The sequence below is a fragment of the Camellia sinensis genome, chromosome 14, assembly GCF_055761805.1.
Source record: "Camellia sinensis isolate YWXY chromosome 14, ASM5576180v1, whole genome shotgun sequence".
Taxonomy (NCBI): Eukaryota; Viridiplantae; Streptophyta; class Magnoliopsida; order Ericales; family Theaceae; genus Camellia; species Camellia sinensis.
Genome location: NC_138974.1, coordinates 106,225,943 through 106,252,750, shown reverse-complemented (window position 1 = coordinate 106,252,750; position 26,808 = coordinate 106,225,943). Strand labels below are relative to the sequence as shown.

The 26,808-nt window shown below is 34.2% G+C and overlaps 1 protein-coding gene and 1 pseudogene across 2 annotated transcripts; one reads left to right on the top strand and one right to left on the bottom strand.

Moving 5' to 3' along the window:
* Positions 1–3,647: 3,647 nt before the first annotated feature.
* Positions 3,648–23,147, bottom strand: LOC114297830 (uncharacterized). The gene is made up of 4 exons (XM_028242303.2): positions 22,423–23,147; positions 10,334–10,617; positions 5,700–5,927; positions 3,648–4,460 (listed from the first exon to the last, which is right to left on the bottom strand). The coding sequence occupies exons 1-4, from the start codon at positions 22,850–22,852 to the stop codon at positions 3,951–3,953; spliced, it is 1,452 nt and encodes a 483-aa protein (XP_028098104.2). The 5' UTR covers positions 22,853–23,147; the 3' UTR covers positions 3,648–3,950.
* Positions 7,276–8,062, top strand: LOC145807925 (ankyrin repeat domain-containing protein 2B pseudogene; annotated as a pseudogene). Its single transcript, XR_014351362.1, has one exon. The product of XR_014351362.1 is annotated as an ankyrin repeat domain-containing protein 2B pseudogene (transcript).
* Positions 23,148–26,808: the final 3,661 nt, after the last annotated feature.

Below are 26,808 nucleotides of genomic sequence, written 5' to 3'. Positions count from 1 at the left end.
CCTGGCATTACATGGTTTTTGAAAGGGGATATAAAATATTTTGGCATACGCATTACATATGCATTCACCTTATAACTCTGTTAAGATTCATACATAGTATTAGAGTTTCTCTACTAGGCTTTGGCTCACCTTATGTGGAAAATCATTTTCAGGTGCTAATGACATGCCTCCGCCAAGGCCGTAGCTTAGAAGAACTTGGAGCCGAGAGCTTCTTGTTTTGTTTTTGTTGTATTTATTTTGTGCAAGCCTAGGGCTTTACTTGTATTGAGTTTTAAACTCACTTTTGTTGTAACCAAGTATCGACTTGGAAAGTTGTAACCAATAACGCATTCATTTACCTGTTTAACTCTTATTTTATGTCTTTTGCTTATGACACATGCTATATATTCACGAGTATGACTTATGAATGTATTACTGCATGTGTTACTTTTTTTTGTAAAATGGAATCATATGAATGAAAGGATATTATGTTCGGAAATGCATTGTTATTTAATAATTGTCTTGGGATAAATGTTGGTTATTATTTCGAGGCGTCACACCTTTTGTCAAACCTTTCTTCCCTAACACCCATCAGATTATATCCCAAGGCACTCCATCATCTGCTTTCTCAAGATCAATAAAAACCATATGAATGTTTTTTTTTTATTTTCTCTATACTTTTCTATTACTCTCCTCAAAAGATAGATTGCTTCCATTGTTGAACTACCCAGCATAAATCCAAATTGATTCACTGATACCTTTGTTATATCTCGCAATCAACGTTCCATCGCAATCGACGTTTCATTGCCCTCTCCCACACTTTCATTACATGACACATCAACTTGATTGTTCTATAATTGTTGTAATTCTAGACATCACCTTTATTCTTATAGATTGGCACTAAAATACGCCTTCTCCACTCCTCTGACATTTTTCTAGTCAATAAAATCTTGCTAAATAGCCTAGTCAACCAAGTAACTTCCTTTTTACCCAAACATTTCCAAGCTTCAATAGGAATATCATCGGGTCCTAAAATTTTATTCAATTTCATCTTCTTAAGTACAATCTCCACTTCAAAGTTCCTAATCCTGCGATAGAACTTGTAGTCTTGGTTTTTCTTATTACTGGCTACTTCCTCCCCTTTTGATCTTCCTCCATGTTTCTCATTTAACAATTTCTCAAAATAATTCTTCCACCTCTCCTTAATCTCTTCATCCTTCATCAATACCTTCATGTCTTGTATAAATGCATTCAAAATTATAACACTATTTGGTTTGTATTTCAAAAAAAAAAAAGAAGTTAGAATTCTTTTTGAAAAAATAGAAATTAATTTGATAAAAATAAATATTAAGAAAATATTTATAATTTTTTAAAGATTATTTATGTTCTCCTAAAAGATAAAATATATGAAAATGATAAGTTTTTTTTGATTTTTTTATTTCTTTCACCAAATTAATTTTTATTTTTTATAAAATTTTCCGAAAGAAATTTTTGAAAACCAAACCAAGCACATAACCTAAGTATTTGATTCATTAGAATAAATAAGAATGGAATGATCATTCTATCAAAACATTCATTTTTATATTTCGTTTACTAAAATTGATGATGAAAAATGAATTGAAAATGGATTTATTATTCACTAGGGTAAATAAATGGTCATTCCATAAGAACGCTAAACATGTTTGATACGGTAAAATGGACTTGAATGGAATGCACATTCTAACTTTGCATCCATTTTCACCAGTTTTATATGTCTTAGCTAAGTGGGAATAGTCTTTTTTTGGGTAGGTAAAAGTGGGAATAGTCATTTCACTATTCCAACAAAATGTAGGAATGCCTATTACTTTCACCCACTTAAGGAGTAGTCATTTCATTCCATCATAGAATTACCATAAAGCATTATCACATTCTAACTTTGCACCCCCTTTCGTTGGTTTCATGTGTCTTATATAAGTAAGGATAGTTATTTCACTATATCAACAAAATATGGGGAATACCTATTGCTTCCACCAACTTAAGGAATAGTCATTTCATTTTATCATATAATTATCATAAAATATTATCAATTAGCTACTGCCACTATTCATTCCTTTTTGCTACTATCCCTTCTATTACCACCATTACTACCACCGCAAATGCCACAACCACCACCCTATTGCCACCACTACCACCACTTCATTACCATTGTCACTACCACTGCCACCACAACTACAACCACCGTTGCCGCCACAACCACCGCCACTTCCAAAACAACCACACCACCCACCACTACCACCACCACCACCACCACCACCCTACTATGAACTATCGATGTCGTCACTACTACCATTGTCACTACCACAACCACTTCTATAACCACCAAACCACCACCACTATCGCTAGAAACACTACCCAACCACTACCACCATTCTACTACCCTTGTCCACCACCACTACCACACTACCACAACTACTACACCACAACCATTACCATTGTTGCCACAACCACCACAACCCCACCTTACCTCCACCACCACCGCCACTGAAACCATCCTTGTTGCCACCACTATTATAACTCACACCATCACTTCCACAACTCCTAACACTATCATGATCTATATGAAATTTTAACTTGTTTGTTACTAGCTTATTAAAAAAATATATAAATGATAAACTTATTCCATTCTATTAATTTAATAGACATAACCAAACATGAGAATGAGAATTATCATTTTAATTCTATGTCATTTTATGTTGACAATCAAACAATATAATAAGAATAGACATTTCATTCTATTCAACCTTATATTCCATTCTCACTATTATTCCATTCCTTCGTACCAAACATACTCTAAAGGAATAAACATTCCATCCTATTGTACCCTATTCTGATGACCAAACAAAACTTTAAGAATCATCTTTACAAATGCTTTTCTGTTTTTAAATGAATCGCCTCAATTCAACCACATCATTTCGTACCCAAAAAAATAATTTATACTCCCTCCGTCCCAAAATAATGGTTCCTTTTGGAGAATCTAACTTTTTTTGGTAGTACAATTACTGCACTTTAAAAAAATTAATCTTCTAAAACTACCCTTTAATAGTACATTTTTTGAGAAACCTCAATGTCATAATTGTATTTTTTGTTATTAGTGAATTTAAAAAAATGACAAAATAAGAAATTTATATTATTTTTGTACTTAATTTTTGAAAAGAGACTAATATTTTGAAATAATGAAAAATAGAATAAGAGACTAATATTTTGAGACAGAAGGAGTATAACTTTCCAATTTATATAGTATTACTCGTTGGAATGACAATTGGGCGGGTTCGGATGGGTTTGGCCTTTCTTCTTCCATTTTCCTTTCTTCTTTCATTTTTTTATTTTTTTTAGATAACCCATATCTGACTCACTGGACTAATTAATTTGAAGGATTAATCTCACCGTCCACTAGTAAGAGGCTCAACTAAAGTTGGAGCAAAACTCCATACAAACTGGCCAACCCCTTCTTCTCCCATCTTCACGTTTCTATTGTGCCTATTTAGACAATGTATCATATCATTGCCTTGTGTAATCCATATGAAAGTTACATTTGCAACTCATAAATTAGACAGTCAGATTGGAAAGTCAATGAATTTGATCACAAAAACCTAATTGGTAAATTAACATCAGAAACATGGTCAGCTGTCTTTGTGATCATATATAATATATTCATGTTAGAGAAGCCATTGAAAAATCTCAAGTACCTTATTCAAGTTACACAAAGATTGTTTTTGACTAGCAATCACAAAAACATTCTTTACATCGAAACATCCACATGACAAGGCACAAACTTATCTATACGCTGATTATGTATTCCTAAAAGAGAGAATTGAACTATAGCTTTCTAAATCACGCAAATGATGAGTAACTGGCTCCAACTGTAAAGAACGGTATGCCCCTCTTACATACATCAACAAAGATAAACAAGAAGAGAGGAAGAAAAAAAAAAATCATACCCAATTGTTCGGTAGTGAAAAATCATGTAACCGAAAGGAGAATTCTCCCGCAGTATCTCTATCAAGCCTGTTTTCTGTCCTATCATCGAGGACTTCACTCCCACTTGGGACTTCAGAAGGCAATGGTACAAACTGATTCTCATTTGGAAGGTGTACCAATTGAATTTCAGGTGGTAATGGCAACACTGATGGGGAAGTAGCCCTGAACCTCGTGTTGGACCCAGTTGTAGAAGCCAAGTCTCGGTCCCACAAGAACACATGAAGGAGAATAGGCACCCTGGCATGTCGGTGCAATGAGAGCTTTTGGCTGAGCGAAACAGTGTCAAAGCATCGGACAGCCCCTGTTGGAGAAACTATCCAAGGAAGGACTTTTTGGTTAGACACTCTTGAAACCACTAGTAGCTTAGATGCTCTTGTTGCCTCGTTATACAGATTGCTGAGTCCTGATCGTGTTGAAGGTGCATTGTCATCCGAATCGATAACCGAAGAAATGTAAATAAATCCCTAATAAAAAGGAAGATTGAGCAAGACTTAGCAAAGGAAAAAGCAAATGAATAAAGGGAAAAAGCAACTTATTGATTATCAAAGAAGAGCGCATTGTATGTGATTTAAAGCAACTTCAAGAAGATACACTTCTAACAGCAGATTGGCTGATTTTGACAACTACATCTCAAAAGAGAGAAAGCAATATGGCAATGCTTTGAACCTATGGGTGAAGATGATATATATATATATATATGGTTTCTTGATTGAATTACTTTGTCCAACGCTGAAGTGATTAAACCAGTAGACATTCCAGGCATATACTTTCCTCAAAGTCGTGGCTGGCAACCACACAATTTTAATTTAATTTTGCTTCTGACCACCCAGATCTTCTGTGCATTGGCTGTTATAAAAGATCAACATAGGGGGGGAATATGTTGAAAATTTTAATAAAAATTAAGTGTTGATTTATTGCCTCAATAAAATAAATTTAAAAAATTTATGTTGAGCAATATAATAGTGGTCGTGTTTTGTTTATTATTATTACTGATTGTTAGCCCTTCATATAGCAGAATGGCAAAAAATTATTCATTTAGTCGATCTCATTTGATTAAGACAAAAAGCTTACATTGGCTTGGTTTGGTTTATTTTTAATTATTGAAACTTCATTCAATTAGGTTACATTTCTTCCTAAATATACTTGAATCTTCAAACAAGGGTTTGACACAATGAGAATTATCATAGAGAAAAATATGTATTTTGTTTTCCCCCATAACAGTTCATCTATTATTTTGTATTTTCATGGAAACTTTGGTTCGAGATTCATTCATATTCTTCTGGTGGGATCAATGGACTATGCAGGTTGTGAGTACTTGGGTTGAATTTTCGGGTCATGCACTCCGTTAACACCTTCACTTAGGAGGAACAACGACTTTAGAATAATACCTCACATTCTCATGGCTAGATTTTTCCTATTCTGTTCCTTTCATTCTGTTCTATTTTTATATGTTGTTATTTTTACATTTTGTTTTCTATTCTAAATTGTTATTGGCAATTTTAGAATTTCTAGGAAAAATCAATTAATTATCTTTATTTTAATGTTTAAGAAACATGGAAAAGAAAAAAGGCAAAACGGTCAGATAACTATGATAATGGGAACAAATTTTTTCTTGAAAAGATGGAGGCCTGACATGCACTCCTGTCTTAAGTTGCAAAACCAAGCTACAATTGAACAAGAGGCATAAAAAATGAGGGACTAACCTCTTCTGTGCGACTAATGGCAAAACCAAGCTTTGTGTCACTTTCTTTTAGCTTAATCTCAAAAGAAACCTCTCCTCCAAGAGGAGAATACCAGAGACGAACTGCTCTGACTACACCAATGTCCACCCCATGGTAGTCCTCAAAGCCATACAGGCTTGCATTTGCAAGGTTTGATAAATCGGACAATGACCCAGCATTCACAGTAGAAGAAGCCGTCTCTCCGGATATCTGATCCATGATGAAAGAAGAAACACAGTGACATTTCAAATTTTACTAAGGGTTAACAAATTCAAATGGGTAAAACTAACAAATATGAGCACTTTGAGAATATTGTGTATTCATCTGTAAAGAGTTTGATTTTATGAAATGATCAGTCAGTTATATCTTCTCAACTTTTAGTTACATTTAAAAGCATGCCAAGAAAGAATGGCACTTGTATGGCCACTAAATAATTAATGCAAGAAAGAGAAAACAATGCTTTTTGAATGGATGAGCATATATGAAGAAGGAACTTCATTTTGAAATTTCAAATACTTGTTTTAAATTTTAATAAACAAGTCACAAACTACTCTTGTACATAAATATATAATGGATAGGAATAACTAGTAACATCAGTACAGTAATGATAAATAAAAGGGGATTGGGAACTTCTTCACAACTAAAATTAGAAATAACACATGTTTTCCGCCAAGGATGGAACTAGGGTATTTCTATGAAAAATATTATTTGTCATAGCACTTAAAATATATATATATATATATATATATATGTGTATATATCATTTTATACATAAAATTATCCCCAATATAAAATATATATCTCATTGTTTTCTCATTTTGCATTCTCTTTTTATTTTGCATCAAAAAAACTTCATCCTATTAGAGATTGCTTTTATGGTATTTAATTTTTTTTTCTATGTGTATATATAATTTATATATCATATTGTACATACACGTGTGTTAGAATTTACCAATTTACTCCTCCACCTACCATCTCCACTAGCACCCACTTCACTTACCTCCTCCACTACACTACACCTACTACCACCTTCTCTTCTATATATAGGAGTTGTAATACATAACACAATATCAATCAATCTTGTAATACATCAATCAATAATACATAATTCATTCTCTCTATTTCTCTATACATCAAATTTTACATGGTATCAGAGCAGGTTTAGCACCTAGTATTTTTCGTTTCACCGGCGGGCGGCAACCTCACCTTAGCCGTCCGCCGGACCTCAACCTAATCCGCTAGACTTTTCTACACATACCTTGAAATTTATTCGAGTCCACCACCACTGCCCATCCTCTCACTGTTGTCCTCCCATACACCACCGTCTCAGTCGTCTTCATCTACCCCCACTGTTGACCTTAACCCGTCGCTGCAGTCCCTTCATCTACCCCCACTGTTGTACTTTATGTTATGTGGGTTTTGTACCTGAAGCAAAATTTTTAATCGTTCCAGTGGCGCTACAGCAGTGCGTGATACGCCTACGGCTACTCCTCCGGCGACGAGAGACTTGCAGATACTGAGAATCGCATAGCTCGGAGCCTTAACACCTTCTCTCGCGACCCTCTTCCTTCAATAGTGAGAGTCTTGTCCTTGTGAAAAGAGTTTGTTATGGCTTCAAAGAGGATTCATAAGGAGTTAAAGGACCTGCAGAAGGATCCTCCTGCATCTTGCAGTGCAGATGAAAAGATTGGTACGGCAGAGAACAAAAGTCCAAAATCTGAATCATCCTCTATGGACACACAATCAGGACAAGGATTAAGGAATTAGCCGAACAGATAGCACAAGACCCTTCATTTAACCAGATGGCAGAGCAGCTCCAAAAGACTTTTCATGGTGCGCCAGCTGCAGATGGCATCCCTCAATTTGATTCGCAACAGTACTACTCCACAATGCAACAGGTTATGCAAAACCCCCAATTTATGACAATGGCTGAGCGCCTTGGTAATGCGTTGATGCAGGATCCGTCCATGTCCACCGTGTTTGAGAACCTGGCTAATCCTTCACACAAAGACCAGCTTGATGAACGAATGGCGCTCATCAAAGAAGATCCTGCTTTGAAGCCTATTTTAGAAGAGATAGAGACAGAAGGTCCAGCTGCAATGATGAGGTACTGGAATGATAAAGATGTTCTACAGAAGCTAGGTGAAGCAATGGGTCTTGCTGTTGCAGGGGAACCTGCTACCTCTGCTGAAAATGCTGGGCCAGATGAAATAGAAGAGCCAGGAATTGAGGATGAATCCATTGTTCATCACACTGCTAGTGTTGGTGATGTGGAGGGCTTGAAGAATGCACTGGCCTCTGGTGAAGATGGATGGAAAAACTCCCATTGATGTTGCCAAGCTTTCTTTCTTTTTCTCTTCCCTTTTCCAACCTTCTCCACTCATTTATTTTATTATTATTTTGTACAAATCCAACCCATCCTTTTTCTTTTTTCATTCTTTCCACACACTCATGTTCCCCACTCAACTTTTTTACTCCATCTTTTGAAAAGCAACCAACACACCCGCCCACAACTTTAAATCTCCCATTTCTTTTTTATTTTTTTATTTTTTTTACTTTCAAAAAAAAAAAAAAAAAAAAAAAAAAAACAAAGGAAGATCTGCCCACCAAACTCATTTTATTCATGTCAGGGCTCACCCCGATCACCATGTTTCCACATACAAAAAAAAAAAAAAAAAAAACACCCACATTCACAGGTGGGATTTTTCTTCTCTACTCTGCCGCCGGTCTTTTCTTCTTGCCTCCGGCCTGGGCGGCCCTTGACGGTGTTGCCTCCGTGTTTCCCACTCCACTGGGCACGATCACTACTCCCTGCTCCTCCACTGCAGCATATGGCGGCCCTCCAAATCGGAACATCACGGTGGCCTTCCGTTTCAGCTCCTTGTTTTCCGCCCTTAGCACGCTTATCTCTGCTCGCGCATCCTTATACATGCGTTGGAGCAGAGCCAGTTGGGCGTTTAACTGCTGCACCTCATTTGTCCTGCTCTGCAGCCGGTGCGACAAATTTGTGACCGCAGTCATGGTTTCCACGCATGACTTCAGAGTATACTGATTGGCCTCAATATCAGTTTGCACCGCCATTTTTTGCTCCACCGACCGCATCGGAAAGTTCAATGGAGCAACCACAGAGGTGTTTGGTTGAGATTCACTGGCCACCGCACCAGTTATTTCTCCTGTGGGCTCGTTCAGTTCTGGAAAGAGAGTGAGCAGGTTCTGGGTAGCTGGACGGGAAGAAGAGGCCATGTTTTGGGTTGCTAAGTGTTTCCGAGCAGGGTTTACAGAGTATTTCAGACTGCCAAAATTCAGAGGTTTCAAACTGGTTTGCACAGCCTCTGCCTTCGTCTTGGTTATATAGCCAAGGCAGCCACGCGCACCGCGCGCCTCTTGACGCCCGACAAACTGGCACGCCTTTTCATGGCACATCTTTTGATAAAGTGGACACGCTTTTTGATGGCACGCCTTTTGATGAATTGGGCACGCCTTTTGATGGCACGCCTTTTGACAAAATTAGGCACACCTTTTGAGGATGCGACTTTTTAAGGGTCCGACAAGACTCTGTAAACTGTCCCGACATTGATTCCGGTTAGCTCCTTTATGGGTCCGACAAGACTCTGTAAACTGTCCCGACATTGATTCCGGTTAGCTCCTTTATGGGTCCGACAAGACTCTGTAAACTGTCCCGACATTGATTCCGGTTAGTTTCTACAAGGGTCCAGCAAGACTCCGTAAACTGTCACAACAACTGTCACAAAAGTGTCTGCTACAACGGTCCGACATGACCCCATAAACTGTCTTCTACATGGTTATGACACCCCCATACAGTGTCCTCTACAACGTTATGACACAACCATCCAGTGTCTTCACCAATGGTCTGACACGACCATACAGTGTCTCTTATCCTTTTTTATTTTTATGTATTTTCTTGTTTATTTTTATGTATTTTCTTGTTTTGTTCCTCTCTCCAAACTCAAGTTGGTTAGTTTCTATCCTCCTTGAGTTTGCGGGGGGCTGTTAGAATTTACCAATTTACTCCTCCACCTACCATCTCCACTAGCACCCACTTCACTTACCTCCTCCACTACACTACACCTACTACCACCTTCTCTTCTATATATAGGAGTTGTAATACATAACACAATATCAATCAATCTTGTAATACATCAATCAATAATACATAATTCATTCTCTCTATTTCTCTATACATCAAATTTTACAACGTGTCTTTGTATATATGTGAAAAAAAATTATTTGTCTTTGGCCCCTCCAGTGATAAAATCCTGGTTCCATCCTTGTTTTCCACTAAAATATTTCATTACTATGCATTCATAGATTACTCTTCTGCTCAAGCTTATATAAGAAAGTTTTTCTTTACCAAAAATTAAGGATAAACTTAATATTTAATAATTCTTGCATCTCCCAAGATTATTAGTTATTAGAGTGTCGATTGTATTAACACACACCTCTTGCAATCACATCCATACAAAGCTTATGCAGCCGCATTATCACATAATATTTTCAAATGCCTCGTTACTTATCACCTCTGACAGCCCAAGGAGTTCAATAAGTTTTAAGACATTTCTCTCTTAATCTTTTTTTTTTTTTCCCCCTGAAATTACCTTGGTAAGCAGAGATTCAGTCTGGATGTTCATGAAAACTATAGGCACCCCTGATGCCTGAGAGGCATTAAGCCATGCATTTGCTCTAGCAAGTGTGTCCTCCAAATCATTGTAGCGAGAAACAACTCTATCTGAGGCTTTCGGAAGGAGGAGCATAGAAAGAAAACAGCTTGAATTGGGAACTGGTAGCGACTCTTGCATTCTCCTCTCCCATGGATATGAGACATAACCATCTTGAATTTGAGCCCTGGCTAATTCATCCACCATCCTGGACATCCTTGAATCTGCATGAAATTTAGCATCTAACATTGAGGGAAGCAAAGAAAAACATGAAAGATAAATGAAGTAAAACGAATATGATGTTTGAAGAGTTTTATAGGGTCCGTTTCTCATGCAAAAGAAATTAGCCATGAGTTAAGGGCTTAAAATTAGTTTAAGGCAGCAATGTACCAAATTTTGAAGTCCTTATGGCACACAGTCGCCAAGAGATGTTAAGTAACTAATCGTGATAACTAACAAGAGTTCCCTAGAATGAACCTTGACGTAGAAAGATAATTTAAGTTTTGAACTCAAACAGCATCCCTCTGTTGAACTCCAGGAAGGTAGAGTAGAAATTAATATGATAAAGTAGTCAAAATGAATGAACCCATTCATAAAGAAATATTTGTATTAATTGTGACATTAAGTGTAAGAGACTTCTAATTCCTCCATTCAGATCTTAGTAAAACTGCACTCACTTTGTGGACGTAAGTGAACCACGTAAATCTTTTGAGTTGCTTGTGTGTGTTTAATGTTCTTCTCGATTCTAGATTCCTTCTTTGTGAGCATTTGATTGCCCAAGTTCAGTCTTTATTACCACAGTTAAGACAATATGATTACCAGGTCATAGATGCACCTCTTGCTTAGCTACAGAACTTGTCCATCCAAGTCCACGGAAAGAGTATAGGTGGCAAAACCTGTTATTTTCCACTTGTCTTAAGATTCTTAACTGTAAATGAAGAACGTACTACATCTGTAGATGCTACTCCTAAATCCTTTCCTATTTATAAGCATATATGATCCTAAATTATGCCATGTTCTTGACATCTCTATCTATCTTCTCAACAGTTGCCCTAGCACCTAAACTATTGTTATACCCACAAGAGTCCAAATTGTGTTCATAGACAAAAAGAACTTTCCCAGCTGTCAGTATTCAGGACAAGACTTTCCCAACAGCAGCTCAACTTTTGTCACATGGAAATTTGGCGGTGTTTGTTTGAAGGGATTGGACTCCATGTCCATCATATCGAGTAATCTGTTTTTTGGTTGAAAATTTGTAGATTGGACAAATAGTCTAACTGGACTGTTAGTCCCCCATATGTGGGACTATCCTGTCCTAGGTAGAGGGGTGGGATACACAGCCCTCCTCTGGATTAACTAGTAAAAAGACAATTTTTCCCTCCAAATACTTAGGACATCTCATTACCTAACTTTTAATCCCGTGACTAAACAAACATGGGATACACATCATTTCCAACCAAATAAGCAATAACTTGGACTCTTTTAGGCTGTGTTTGGATGATGAATTTTGGTAAGGATTTAGAAAAAAAAAGGAAAATGCGAGAGAAATGGAGAAAAAAATTTAGCTTATATTTCATTCACACTTTCGTCACATTTTCCTTTTCATTTCCATAAATCTATAATCCAAACACAGCCTTAGGGAGTCAAATGATCAAACAAATCTACTCTTAAAGAAATTGGAGAAACAAAACTGAGTCTCATAAAGGTTTTCAATCAACCAATCCAGTCACCATCTCCAAGTGACTACTGGCAAAACTAACAATCCATTTGGATTGATTGATTTGGAGATAAAAGAAAACGAACACTCTCCTTCCTAATCACAATAGCTTTACAAGAGAGAAATGAAGAGAAACCAAATCCTTTACAACCCGGTCTACGCTTGTCAACAAGTTAAATCCACATTTTTGAATCTTTTCAAAGTGGAAAGATTTGGAAAGTAAGGGAACAAGAGTTTAGTTACTAATTTTGTTCCTAATTCTTATGACCACCAGGTTTACTCTCTTTTCTTTTATTTCTTTATCTTTTCCAAACACGATGGGAGGATGACATTTTCTTTACTTTCTTTTTCCACTTTATCCAAACAATAATGAAAGATACCACCATCTTCTATTTTCTTATATTTTATTTTTTTTCTCTGTCTAATCCTTTCTTTATTTTCTCTCCTAATTTCTCAAACAGACTATGAGTGATAGCAATCTCATAACTTTTTAGGTTCCTTTAGGTTGGTTTACGTCTCAAATATGATTTATGTTTGTTAGGTTTTTGTAATTGGCAATCCCGTTTGACAAAACTCCTTTCAGTTGTAATTTTACTCGCTCTTTTGTTTCAGTGAGGATATGAGTGTTTAGATGCAAATCTAATCCAAATTGTGCCTTTGCAGAGAAGTTTGTGATATTGAGCCTTACATGTTTTCCACTTCGCTGATTATGTATGCGCTCGAGCGGTTGACCTATATTCGCGATCTTGTTTTTTATGAAGTGCGTCGTTTGCTGTTTTTAGGGTTTAACCCATCTAGACTTTTAGAGAGAAAGAAAAACCAAAGTGTAGTATATTGGAGGGTGTTTTTTAAGTGTTTCCTTGATGATTTGAGAGTGATCAATGAATCTACGAGCTTCATATTGACTTCATCAAGGGATTGTTTTTACTATTATGTTCACAAAAGAGACAGGTGTTCTTCGGTGGATTCCGGGAAATTTGGACATGAAGCTTTGGTAGATTAAGGATTGGCTCATCGTCGTGGATTCGACATCGGCATTGTAGATTTAACGTTGGGTAAAGCAATTTAGTGGTTACGACATTGTTAGAAGAGGCAGATCGGGGTTTGGTTCAATTCGGGCTTGGATTCACTAGGTAATTGAGAGTTCTCTTGGGTAATTCTTGTTTTTGTCTTCTTAGTGGATTGTTTTGTGACTTTGACGCATGATTTTTTTTTTATCACAATTGGAGGCGCTCCAATTGTATTTTTTTCAACGTTAAATCGTTATGTTGATTTGTTATTGATTGTTTGATTAAGATTGGTATTCACTATTTAAAATTGAAATATAATCACGAATCAATATCTCGAAGATTTTAGTTTTTTCAGTGTTAAAGAAGATAAACGCTGAAACTTGACGATAAAAGAACAACTCTGTCAAGAAACCCAGACACAAATTTGTAATCACACCCCCTCTGTGTCTCACAATCATCAATTGCTATAATATGGATGTTTTTGTTGGAACTTCGAAGAAGTGTGCACTTCTGTGAAAATGTATATTGATCAAATAGAATCTGTTTTAAAAATTTTAAAAACTAGTTTAGCAAAAAATTAAAAAACGCATTATTTTCATATAATTTTCTCTTTTTTAGGACAAGAATAATTTTGAGAATTCAAAAATATATAATATTTATTTTTGTTCAAACTAACTTATAATTAACTTAAAAATTAATGAAGAACCTAAAAAATGAACTAGCACGGGGATTGTAAATGTTCAATTGAATTAGCATATACTTCTTGTAAACTATGTTTTGTGATGTACTATACACATATAATTGTGTATAAAGAAATGCTAGAGACCCACAATTGAGACTCCCAAATTTAGCCACAATAATGATGTGGCAAGAGTGTTGGGCCTTACATAGTTGAGTACGTAATAAATCAAAAATTGACACCTAACAAGCCATGTCATTGTAGGTCAAATTGGAGAAATTTATTAGCGGTCAGATGGAATTTTTAAGTGTCAAATTTTGATTTTTCATACACTCAACTATGCAGAGACCAACACCCTGGCCACATGTGGATGAATTTGAGAATCTCAATTGTGGGAATCTAGCATTTCTGTGTGTATACTAGCAGTAGACTAGTGCTATGCACAGGGATATCTTTTTAAACATAATTTTGGGTGTAACCATTGCATTCATTCCAACACTCTTAGAACACATTTGGTACAATGGAATGGGTTGGAATGGAATGCTCATTCTAACTATGTATTCCATTTCCCTTGTTTTGTACAGCTTTTTTAAGTAGGAATAGTCATTCCAATGAAATGGTCATTCCAACAAAATGAAATAGCCATTCCATTCCATCATAGAATCACTATAAAACATTATCAGTTTGCTAAAACCATCATTCCCTTCTACTACCACCCCTTCCACTACTAACACCACAACCGTTACTACCACTGCCAACACCATGACCACCACCAACACCACGACCACCACCCTATTGCCGCCACCATCACTACACTCTCGCCTTCGCCACAACTATAACCACTAACACTGCCTCCACAACCACCACACCACCAACATCCTATTACCACCACCTCCACCACTATCACTAGGACAATACTATGAAGCACAAATACTCCAAAAACGGTGTTGTACAAGTATCGGATACATATTGGATATGGATACGCATCTAATATGGCGGGATACGTATCGGATACGGCAAATACGTATCCCTTTTTTTTTCTTTTTTTTTTTTAATTTTAGATACAAGAGGGATAGGCGAAGGATACTTGAGGGAATATGGCATGATACGTAAGGGATACACATACACCAAATAAGTATCCAATTTTTTTTTCTAATTTTTTATTTTTTATATTTTAATATGCCAAATAAGTATATAATTTTTTTTCTAATTTTTTTTATTATTTTATATTTATGTTTTTTCAATGGTCAATACTCTCTGCTCTCATTCTTCTTATTCTTCTTCTTTCCCCTTTATCTATTAGGCTACTTCATTTATTTTTTTTCCACTTTTTTTTCCCCTTTACACTACTTTAATGTAAGCATTCATTTACCAAATTTTTAATTTTAGGATGTTTAATGTTAGTATTTCTTCATTTAATAGGAATCCCACTTTTTATTTATTAATTTGGTTTAGGTTTTATTGTCATGCATATTACAATATTAAAATTACAAAAAATAATTTTTTTACGAATGTATAGTCGCCATACTAGTATCCTACTTTTTCAGATTTTGGCGTATTGCCATATCCGTACTGCCGTATCCCATATCCGTATTTGTGCTTCCTAGCTATCCTACCACCGCTCTCACCACCACTACTGCCTCCACCACCACAATCACTACCTTACCACCATTGCCACTACCTTCACAAAAATCACACCATCACCGCCACCATCACAAGAACCACCACTCTACTACACTTACCAACCACCACTACTGCCACAACCACCTTACCACCACCACTAACGCCACAGCGACCTGCCACTACCACCATCCTACTACCACTGTTATCATCAACACTAATGCAATTGCCACCACCACCACCGTGACCCACAGCATCACTTCCACAACTATGAACACTATGTTTGGTTTAGAGTTTTCAAAAAACAATTTTTTGAGTTTTCAATTCGTATTTTGGTATTTTAGTATTTTTATAAATATTTTAATCATTTTTTTTCTACTTTTTAGATCCACCTTAATATACTTAAAAATAAAAAATTTGTACAAAAATCTAAAAAAGTTCATCGAATATAATAAAATACAAAAATGTACTAATTTTTATTTTTTGCATTTTTTGTATTTGGTGACTTTTAAAAAAAAAATTCACGAATATTATACTTTTTAATGTATTCAGATTAGGTGTAATAAAAAAAATGCATAAAATATTTTTTAAAAATAGTAAAAAAAAAAAAAAAAAAAAAAAAAAAAAAAAAAAAAAAAAAACTCACGGCTTGCTTGGTTTAGTTTTCAAATCAATTTTTGAGAGTTCAAAACCCAAAATTTGTTTGGTTTACAGTTTCCTCAAAACTGCTTTCAATCATTTTTTCTATCTCCTCTCATTCTCACACATCTTACACGTCAACCAATCACTTTTACTCTATCCTCTCTCATTCTCTCACATCCTATACATCAATCAATCACTTTTTCTCTGACACCCCCATCTATTAAACTACAAAAAAAATTATAAATCATCCCAAATTACAAAACTCCAAACTACAAAACTATTTTCAAAATATACAGCCAAACAAATTTTCAAATTTTGAAAACTCTTTTCAAAAATTTATCTTTCAAAATTGATTTCAAAGCCAAACTAAACGGGCCCCAATTTTCAAGAAAACAGTGTAAACCAAACAATATATGAATTTTTAACTTGTTTATTACTAGCTTATTTAAGAAAATAAAAATAAAATTATTTCATTCCATTAGTTTAATAGGCATAACTAAACATGAGAATGAGAAATATCATTATATTCCTATGCCGTTGCATGTTGGCAACCAAACAATGGAATGGGAATGGACATTCTATTCCATTCAACATTGTATTCCATTCCCACTCCATTCCATTCCTCCGTAACAAACATGCTCTTACTTTCAAAATGATACAAAATAACAAAGTTGCTCAAAATATAAATTTACTTGGGTGAAACAATTTAGAGACATTTTGTTGTCATTTTAGATTGTAGGAGTATCTAATTGGAGTATAAATAGTTGCGTCCTAATATTCGTACTACCAACATATAGAATGTGTGTAAAAATGATTACAATACTTCCAATTATTTTTTCTTATAATTTATTGATGACAAAAACTACATAAAAACTTACTTAAAAATACAATTATTGATTATAATTTATTTAAGTAAATTAATTACAATGATTATTTTGATTTACATTTTTGTGTGTATTTGGATTTTATGAAAATTTGGTTAAAATGACATACTTTCAGCCAGATTCATGCCTCGTTTGACATATTTTTTTGTTTTTTTATGGAAAAAGTGCAAAAAATAGAGAGAAAATGAAGTATTTGACTTTTCGTATAGTTTGTTGGTTTTGGCTTTCTTAGTAACTTTTTGACTTTTAAACTAAAAAGTGAAGTTGCAAAATAGGCTTAAAAATAAGCACCAATAGCATACTATGGCTCAGCGCTGTAGGGGGAAGGTTTAGCAATCCAGTGGGCTTGCCTTATGGCTCAAAAGCTTAACTTGTCTCCGGTGGAAATCGCAAGTGACAACAAGACTGCTATTTTGCTTTCTTTCTCTGAGAATGCTCCTCCTTGGATCTGCACATCCATCTTTGAGGATATTCGTTTTTTAGCATCTAGACTTAGTGTTTCTTTCCAGGGGTACCCTAGGTCTGCTAATGGTGCCGCCCATTGGATAGCTCAAGAGTCTCTTAAGAATCTCTTGCCTCCTAATTGGGTGCTGTGCCCCCTTGTAGCCTTGCAAAAGGCGTTATCTGTTCCTTCTTATTCTTATTTGTTGTGTTCAAAAAAAAATATCTTCCCAACAAATGTGAAACCTCAAAGACACTGGCCAAAATAGCGCCGGGATTGATCGGAATCAAAATTACTCCCAAATGAAAATAGAAAGTAAAAATTCAGCATAATTTTGAAAAAAATATATTTTAAATTAGTCATAAATTTCACAACCTTTAGTAATTAAAATTAAAGTTAATTTTACTTTCTAATCTTATACTACCAAATGGGACGGTCAAGCTGTGAACTGTATCATTTATGGAAATGCAATCATCATACGCCACATCATCAAAATTTATTTGGTTCACAATTTTTTTCACGCACTACCACAAACACCCTAGCTACATCCGTCTCTCATGGCATCTCTATATAGCCTTCCTCTTTCCCTTGGCACGGACCACAACCACATCCCTTCCAGCACCAACTCCTCCTCTGTCTACCCCAACCCCCACCACCAAACACTATCACCTCTCTCTCTCATCTTCTTTGTCTATTTCCAAATTCCACCACCGAACACCATCACTTCCAACCCCCCTTTTCCTCTCTCCCGCAACCCCCACCACCAACCGATGTTCCAATGCCACCACCACAATGACAGCCCACCCCCAAACACCGATCATCACCACCACAATCTAATCACCACCAACATCAAACTAAGTAGCTAGAATTACGGATGAATTAACCAAAATTCTTCTTGTGACGATTAGAATCAATTACTTGATTTTTTAATAACTCAATACTATTCATTTTTTGCACTACTCTTCAGTTCTTCCCAATCAAACTAGAAGAACAACTAACAAGCAAGTATTAGAGCAACGCGGACCTTTGATTGTTAACAGAGAGATCATAATAATGTTGTTTGAATGGGAGAGGGAAGATGCATAGGGCCATACTGTGGGGAAGGTGGAGGTGGGTTCTGTGGGGTGAGTTTAATGGTGGTGATCCTATGGATGGAGATCTCCGTTCATGTTCTGGCTTTGTATTGAAACAATGTAAATATAGATTGTGAAGCTAGAGAAAGAAGGATGGGTTCAATTGGCGTTGGGAACAAGAAAGAGATTCTACTAACTGGCTAAGGTGGCATGTCGTGATTGGATTTCCATAAATCATGCTATTCATGGCTGAGCCGTGGAAAAGTTAATCCCTTGCCAAATTATCTACTTAGTTTATAAACTATCAATTGAGTCTACCAAATACCTAAATTAAATAAATTAAAGTGTACTTAGTTTCTAAATTATCAATTGAATCTATTAAATCCCTTAAGCATTTAATTCAAACATACTTAGGCCAAAGAAAAATTGTAAAAAAATAAAATATAAGTCCATGAGTACTATAAATTTATAAAAGATCCTATCTAATTAATATTTTAATTTAAAAAAATTTAAATTTTTATTCTGTCTTTAAAAAAAAATTTGTTGTGTTTTAGTTTGTATTACAATCTAATTTTTTTTGTTACTAATAATAAAATTATATAAGTATTACATATACTGAATAAATAGAATAAAATAATTTAAATAAGGAAGCTTAGTCCAAAAGTCTAAATCTCAATTTTGTTTGGCAGAAAATCTAGGCGCTTAAATATTTTGTCCAAAACTACAAGGTTAGATAAAATGACCCAAATACCATTATATATATATCATATACACGGTCCCTTCTACACAGTCACACTCTTTCTTCAAACCCTAATCACATCTCTCTCTCTCTCTCTCTCTTGACTCCAACTGACCCCCTTCTTTGGCAAAAACCCCGCCATCGTCGTCCCCAACTCAATCCCTTATCCTAAACCTCCAATCGTCGCTCTCATCTTCCCCCCTCTCGTTTGCGTTCCACCTCTAAATCATCGTCGTCATCCATCGACCCGCCGCTACTGTTGAGCTTCGGCATTGGTAGAGGGGCATTTCGCGCAGATCATCAGAGATCTGAGGAGAAAATGAAGGTGATAAAGAATATTAGAAAGGTTGAAGAAGGAGACAGTAGTGTTCTCGTTCGAGTCCCTCTGCGCTCGAAATCACCACCAATGGAGGATAGGGCCACTATGGGCGGTGGAGCACCACCAATTATCAATCTCACCGACGATCTCCCTCAAGAATAGTGCAAGATTGAACCACTGCCTTAGATCCTCTCTTTCTCTCCCTCTATATATATATATATATATATGTGTGTGTGTGTATGTATGTGTTGAATGTGGTGGTGGTTGTTGATTTTAATAGATAGTTTTTTTTTTTTTTTTTTTTTTGATCTGGGTTCTTGTATTGCTTGAAAATTTTATGATTTCACACAATGATTTCAGATCACCAGTAACAGAGTTTGAAGATCCATTTGATCTACTCTCTCTCTCTCTCTCTCTCTCACAATGATGGAAGTCGATCTGTGGTTTTTTGTTGTCATTGAACAAATAGCTTCAAAGAGATCTGTGATTTTTTGTTATTGTTGAACAGGTAGGTTTGAAAATTGCACAGATAAAATTGATATGCAGCTTTTTTTTAGATTGAGATTGATATGCAGATTGTTACAAATGTTTTAGGGTTTTTTTTTGTTTTTTTTTTTTTTTTTGAACTGTGTTATTGGTGATAATGATCTGGATTTGTTTTTCATTTTGGTTGTTGCTCTTGTTGATTGCAACACATGAAAAAAAGATTTTAACGGATCTCTTTTGTTTGACAAATAGAGAAAGGGACAGATAGATACAAAATTTCAACAGATAAAAAATTTTTGACAACAGATAGGTTTGATTGAAGATTGTTTGTTAGAAAAATCTGCAAATAGATTTAAACAGAAAAAAGGAAAAAATTGAACAAATAATAAAATTTAGACATATATTTGAACAAATAAGGGGACAATTGAACAGATAGAAAATAATTTGATCATTTATATATAAATTTGAACAGATAATTAGCAAAAAGTCAACAAATAAATTAAGAAATAAAATTGAAAACAAAATATTTTCCCAACACATTGAAAGGATTTCTCACCAAACTATTTATCAAATGATAAACCTCTCAACAATAAAAATATCCACTACTTATACCTTTTTTAAATTGGATTTATCACCAATTCTCTTTAAATAAAAAAATAACATTATGAATAAGTTTGTATTAAATATTTTAGAGTTAATATATTAAATTGATAGTTTAAATATGAAGTAGATTTAGATTTATATTTTAAAATTTATTAAACTCAATTGATAATTTAGATAGATAATTCGGCAACAATAGCTTAATATTTTAATGAAAACAGCAAAGAATGACTTGGTACGTGCGTGAAGTGTAACTCGAGTGAGCGAACCGACAAGTGAACAGAGAGAGAACAGTTATGAAACGAAGAAAGTCAATATCAAAATTCCAGCAGCAGCATAGGAGGAAAAAAGGGAATCTGGGTTGGTGTTGTGCCTATAAAGGCATAGTATGTTTGCGTGTTGTGAGTATGTAATGGTGTGCTTTTAATTTATTTTAATAATTTAAACGGTGTATATTATAAAATTTATTGAATAGATTATTTATATAAAAAAAATTAAATTAATTAGATATTTATAATCTACAACAAAATTATATTTATATTTAAAAAAATATATGGTTAGTATGATTTTAATAATTTCTTAAAATTATTATTTGAGTTATAGTATGGATTTCAAATAAATTATCAAATTTTTTATCAAACATCTCGCATAGGTATGAAACTCACACAAATCACACATGTGTGAGTCTCATACCATGTGAGAAATTTAATAGAAAATTTAATAAATTATTTGGGATTCATAATATTTTCCTTATTATTTGGCTTGATTTATACTTATTTAATTAATTTTATTATTATTTTTTTTAATAGAAGGTAAGGATTCAAATTATCAAAGGCCTATTTTGAGGGTAGGTTAAAATTCAATTATTAATTTTTTGATTTTTTTTCTTTTAAATAAGTGTAAAAAAAATAAGGAAATGATGTGATTAAGACCCTGTTTGTCATTTCTTAAAAAAGTTAAAAAGTCATTATTCTATTTAAGTCACATCACTTCTCTGTCAGATCACTTCTCTATCACATTACTTCAAATCCAACCCATACTTAGGCCAAGTTTGGCTATCCTAAATAAGTACACACTTTTTATCTTTTTATCTTTTTTCCATCACATCATCTCTCTACTTTTTTGCACATCTTTTCATAAAAAGACAAAAAGTGCACTGATTTAGGACATCCCAAACAACCCTCCTAAATAAGTGCACTTTTTAACTTTTTAAACTAAAAAGTTGAGAAAATATGGTTATTTGGGTTAATTTTTTAACTTTTATGAAAAAATGTGTATTAAAAAATTATATAAATTAGTGTGTATAGAAAAAATTAAGATTGGGAATTGTGCAACCGTACTTTTTGACTTTTAATGAATAGTGATAACTTTTTAACTTTTTGAGTAATTTTTTGACTTTTTAACTTTTTGACCACATGTCAAACTTGGTCATAACCCATATTTCATAAAAAATCAAAAAGTATATTTATTTAGAACACCCCAAATAACTCTTAAAAAATCAAAAAAAAAAAAATCAATAAACTGACTTTTAATCTAAGGGACATTTGGAAACATAAATAAAAAGTCAAAAATCAACTTTTAACACATTTTAAACTACATCATTTCTTACATAAAATATTTTTAAAAATAAAATACTAATTTTTAATCATTTTCTCAAAATCCCTCCAATTATCAAAAAAAAAAAAAAAAAAAAATTGATGGGAACAAACCCACTATCAAACCATCAAAATACGATCGGAACAAACCACGGATGGGACATCACGGTGCCTTCACACCATTCAATCCAAATCCGGAAAAGCGAAGGAGGAGGAGAAATACCTTGTAAAGCGAAGCATTCGGCCTCCGTCCGATCGGAGAATCCAACGGCGTAGTTAGGATCAGCGATAGACCTGAGCATATACTGCTTCCTCCCAGCAGAGTCGTTGGGGACAATACAAGCCTGTAACTCGGCAAACTGGTCTCCTTTCCGTCGGACTAAGACCTGGATGGAGGTCTGGTTGGACTTGAAGAAATTGTGTAGAATCTTCTGGACACCAGCCTTGCCATTCTTGAAGGGAGATCTGACGAAACCACCGTAGCTGCTGCCGCCGCTGCCTCTGCTGCCGCCGATCCTCAGCTCTTCAACGATGTCCCCCGTCTGCAACATGTCTCCGGTCCACTCGTCCGCCATCGAGCTCCCTCTCAGACACTCTATCGACAATACTGTACTACTTCCTCCTCCCGTTGAGTTCGTTCTCTCCATAGTCATTTTCCCCCCTCACCTATTTCTCATTCAAAATTCAATATTCAAAATTGAAATTGAAATCAACACTACGCCTACCGAAATTCAGAAGATTGTTATCAGTCTAGACAGAGGGCGCTCTTCACTCTGCAAATTCTGAGTCTTTCAAGTCAACTCTATGGTCTCTCTCTCTCTCTCTCGTGGATGCATTGGAGATGCTCTAAATGATGGGAAAGCTGGTGTTCTTGTTTGCGGACAGCTTGAGGGTCTTAGGTTGGAAAAGTCAAACTTTGTTTTTAAGGGAAAAAACGAGTGGATGTTCACCATTTAGGAAGTTTGGCATTTTTAATAAAAGTCAAAAAAATTATTATTTTATTTAAGTCATATAATTTTATTTAAATTATATTATTTTTTTATCAAATTACTTTAAATTTAATTTATATTTTATAAAAAGTCAAAAAATATACTTATTTACAACATCTCAAACAACTTTTTAACTCTCAAAATATAATTTTTTTAAAAAATTTTAAAACTTCGTTTAATTAAAAAAAATTTAAAAATCTTAAAATTATTTTATTACTCCTACACATTAATTATTTTTTTTTCTCTCTTCTTTCTTTTATAATTATTTTTTCTCTCATATACATTTACTCAATTATAATAAAATATTAAATCATCTCAAATAATCATATTTCAAAACTATTTTCAAAATATATAACTAAACAAACTAAAAAAAATTTCTACACTCTTTCCTCAATAACTTTTTAAAAAATTTATATCCAAAAACTAAACCAAACACGCCTTTAATTTTTTCAATATATGTATGTATGAGAGAGAGAGAGAGAGAGAGAGAGAGAGAGAGAGAGAGAGAGAGACCATGCTCATCGTACTTTAGTGGAAATTCTGTAGGGTTGAGCATCAATTTAATGACTTTTGGGTAGCCTTTCTTTAGGGCTTTGAAGTGGAAAATAGTTCTGCAATTATATTTTGGCTCCGTTGGGAAGAAAAAAACTATGCCTTATTTGGTTTGTGTTTTTTAAAAAATTTTAGAAAAAATTCTCTACAAATAAGTTTTTAAAAGTAATTAAATTAAACAAATTTTCTCAAATTTTTTTTCCAAAACTTGTTTGGTTTACAAGTTTTCCAAACAATTCTCTCTCTCATACACATCAAATCAATCACTTTTTTCAAAACTCTCTCTCAAAATAATTTTTTAAAATATCTTTTGAAAAAAATCAAACCAAACAAATTTTCGTACTTTTTATTTCAAAACATGTTTCTCAAATACAAACTAAACAAGCCCTAGGTTTTTTTGGTTAAAATAATCACAAAAAACAAAATAGGCTATTTTAGTCAAAAAAAAAAACAAAACATCAAATCCAACCTATAATCATTATAATCCTCTCTCACAGAAAAAGTCAAAAAAGTCAAAAAGCCCTTCCCAAACCAGGCTAAAATAGCCCAGGCTAAAATAACCAAAAAGTCAAAAAGCCAACACACTTCCCAAACGGAGGCTTTATAAAATTATAAGTTTTTTTTTTTAATTATTACTATGGCTTATTTTGAAAAATAAGTTAAAAGTTTTTTTTTTTTGGGTGAAAAAATTTATAAAAAAAAAAAAGAAAGGAGAGAAATGATATGACTTAAAAAAGTCAAAAAGTTAACTTTTTGGTTTTTAACCTAATTGTCAAAACAATAATGATAGAGACTCCCACAAAACACAACCTTTATAACCCCAAAAATGATGTGAATCATTCATGTTACTGTCAGACACAACTCTTAAGAAAAATTTAAACACATCAATAATCAATACATCAATGAAATCATGAAGATCTTCTTTTGTGAGGGTCTTAAATATTTTCTTTGTCAAAATAGGCCTGTATATTTTTGTACTTTTAATCAACCTATTTAGTTTTGACTTTTTTTAAACAGTTTAAAATTTTTAAGCTTTTGTTTTTGTGTTGTTTTTTCTTTATTTTAAATAAATTTTTTAAAATTTTTTAGAAGTTCAAAACTTAGAAAGATAAGACTAATTTTAACATAAATTGTCAAAATTAATTTTGTAACCTTAAAACTCTCCATACTTTATCGTTTTTCTCTATTGTTTCTCTATGTCTTTCTCTTGTACCGCCTCTACCATGTTTTTAGCGTCTCCTCAACGACATCTGCTACCACTGCCTCAATTGCATTTGCCACCACCACTATGTTATTTTCACTCGAAATCATTATTGCTACCACTGATCTCTCATTCTCCGTCTCTTTCTAACACCAAATGTGATTTATTTACTTGAAACGGTCTTTGTTGTCATTGTTCCATCAGGTACTGACTTTATTTCTCTTTCTAACGCATCTTACCAGTCAAGATCTAGACGTTGCTTACCTTCAATGTTTCTCAATCTCTATTTTATTTTATTTCTCTATTTGCTAATTTGTTTGTTTTGTAAGTTTTCTCTTATTCTACCCTCTCTTGTGCTCAGAAATTTTTCTCTAACCAAAAGTGAACATTCTCTAACCAAAAGTTTTCTCTTTGTAAAATCAATGAAACTATTATAATCAGTAAAATTTTAGTACCTTATTAAACTAAAAGTGAACATTCTCTAACCAAAGTTAGTGAAAAGTTAGTGATGATAAGAAGACAACACATAAAGACTCATGAATTGTCGAAGTAGAGGAATAATTCTCATGTAACTGAATTAGTTAGCTTAGCTGTTAGATGCGTTGATAGAGTAGTGGTGAGATGGTTAGTAGGTTAGTTAGTTGAGTATCCATATATATATATTGAATAGAGTTGTAATGGATCTTGAGTATGAAGATATTTTGATCAATCTGAGTTGTTCATCATGGTATCAGAACTCCAAAAAGATCCAACGAGCAATCTCATGGTTTCTTCAATGGAGTCATCTTCTTCTTCACCTGAAATTCCTTCAAATCTCAGTATGCTCATTTCGAATCTTAGCTCTCTAGTTACAGGTAAGCTCGATAGCATGAATTTCATTGTTTGGAAGAGTCAAATGCAAAATCTTCTTCGCGCAACTAATCTTCTAAAGATTGTTGATGGTTCACTGTGTTGTCCTATTGAGATGATTCAAAACTCTTCTAGAATAGAGATTCCAAATCCTGAAGCTCTGAAGTAGAAAAAGATTAATGCACACTTGCTCAATTGCATCACAGCTACACTTTCTCCTATAATCTTCACTTATGCCCTTCATTTTCACACGAGCTGTCAGGTATGGCTATGGCTTGATAAACGATTCACTTCTTTGTCCCATTCTCATATCCATCAACTCAAGAACAAATTAACTTCCATTTCAAAAAAAAATCTGACTCAATAGAGGTGTCTTTTAGTAATATCAAAAATATAGTTGATCAATTGAGCATGGCCTCATCATTTGTTGATGATGAAGGCATTATTCTCATCACCTTGAATGCCCTACCGAGTGAATATAATATAGTTAAAACTAGAATTCGAACACAATCATAGAGTATTTCGATAGAGGATCTCTCTTCTTTTCTTTTCTCAAAAGCCATTCATATTGAAGGTAAACTAAAGCACTCTTAAGATTTGATTGTTGCTTATGCAACAATGAAAGAACGTAGTTTTTCTTCAAGGGGATTTAATGCATATTAACAAGGTAGAGGATCTTATCAGCATGATTTAAGAGGATTTCCTTGAGGCAATAGATCTAATCAATCTAGGTCTTCAAACTCTCGAAGCAAATTTCAAGGTAGAGGTAGATTCACTAGTTATGGCACTATTTGTCAAATCTATGGCAAGTCGAACCATTTAACTCTTGAATGTTAGCATCAATTAGATCCTCAGTTTCAACGTTCATCCCTTCCTTAGCACCAAATTTCTCAGCCATATCAGGTTTAGAATCAAGCCTATTAGAATAAGAATTATGTATATCAACCTCAATCTAAGGATTTTGTTGCCTCCATATCTGATGAGTCACATTCTTCTAGTCTTTCTTCTTGGTTTCTGG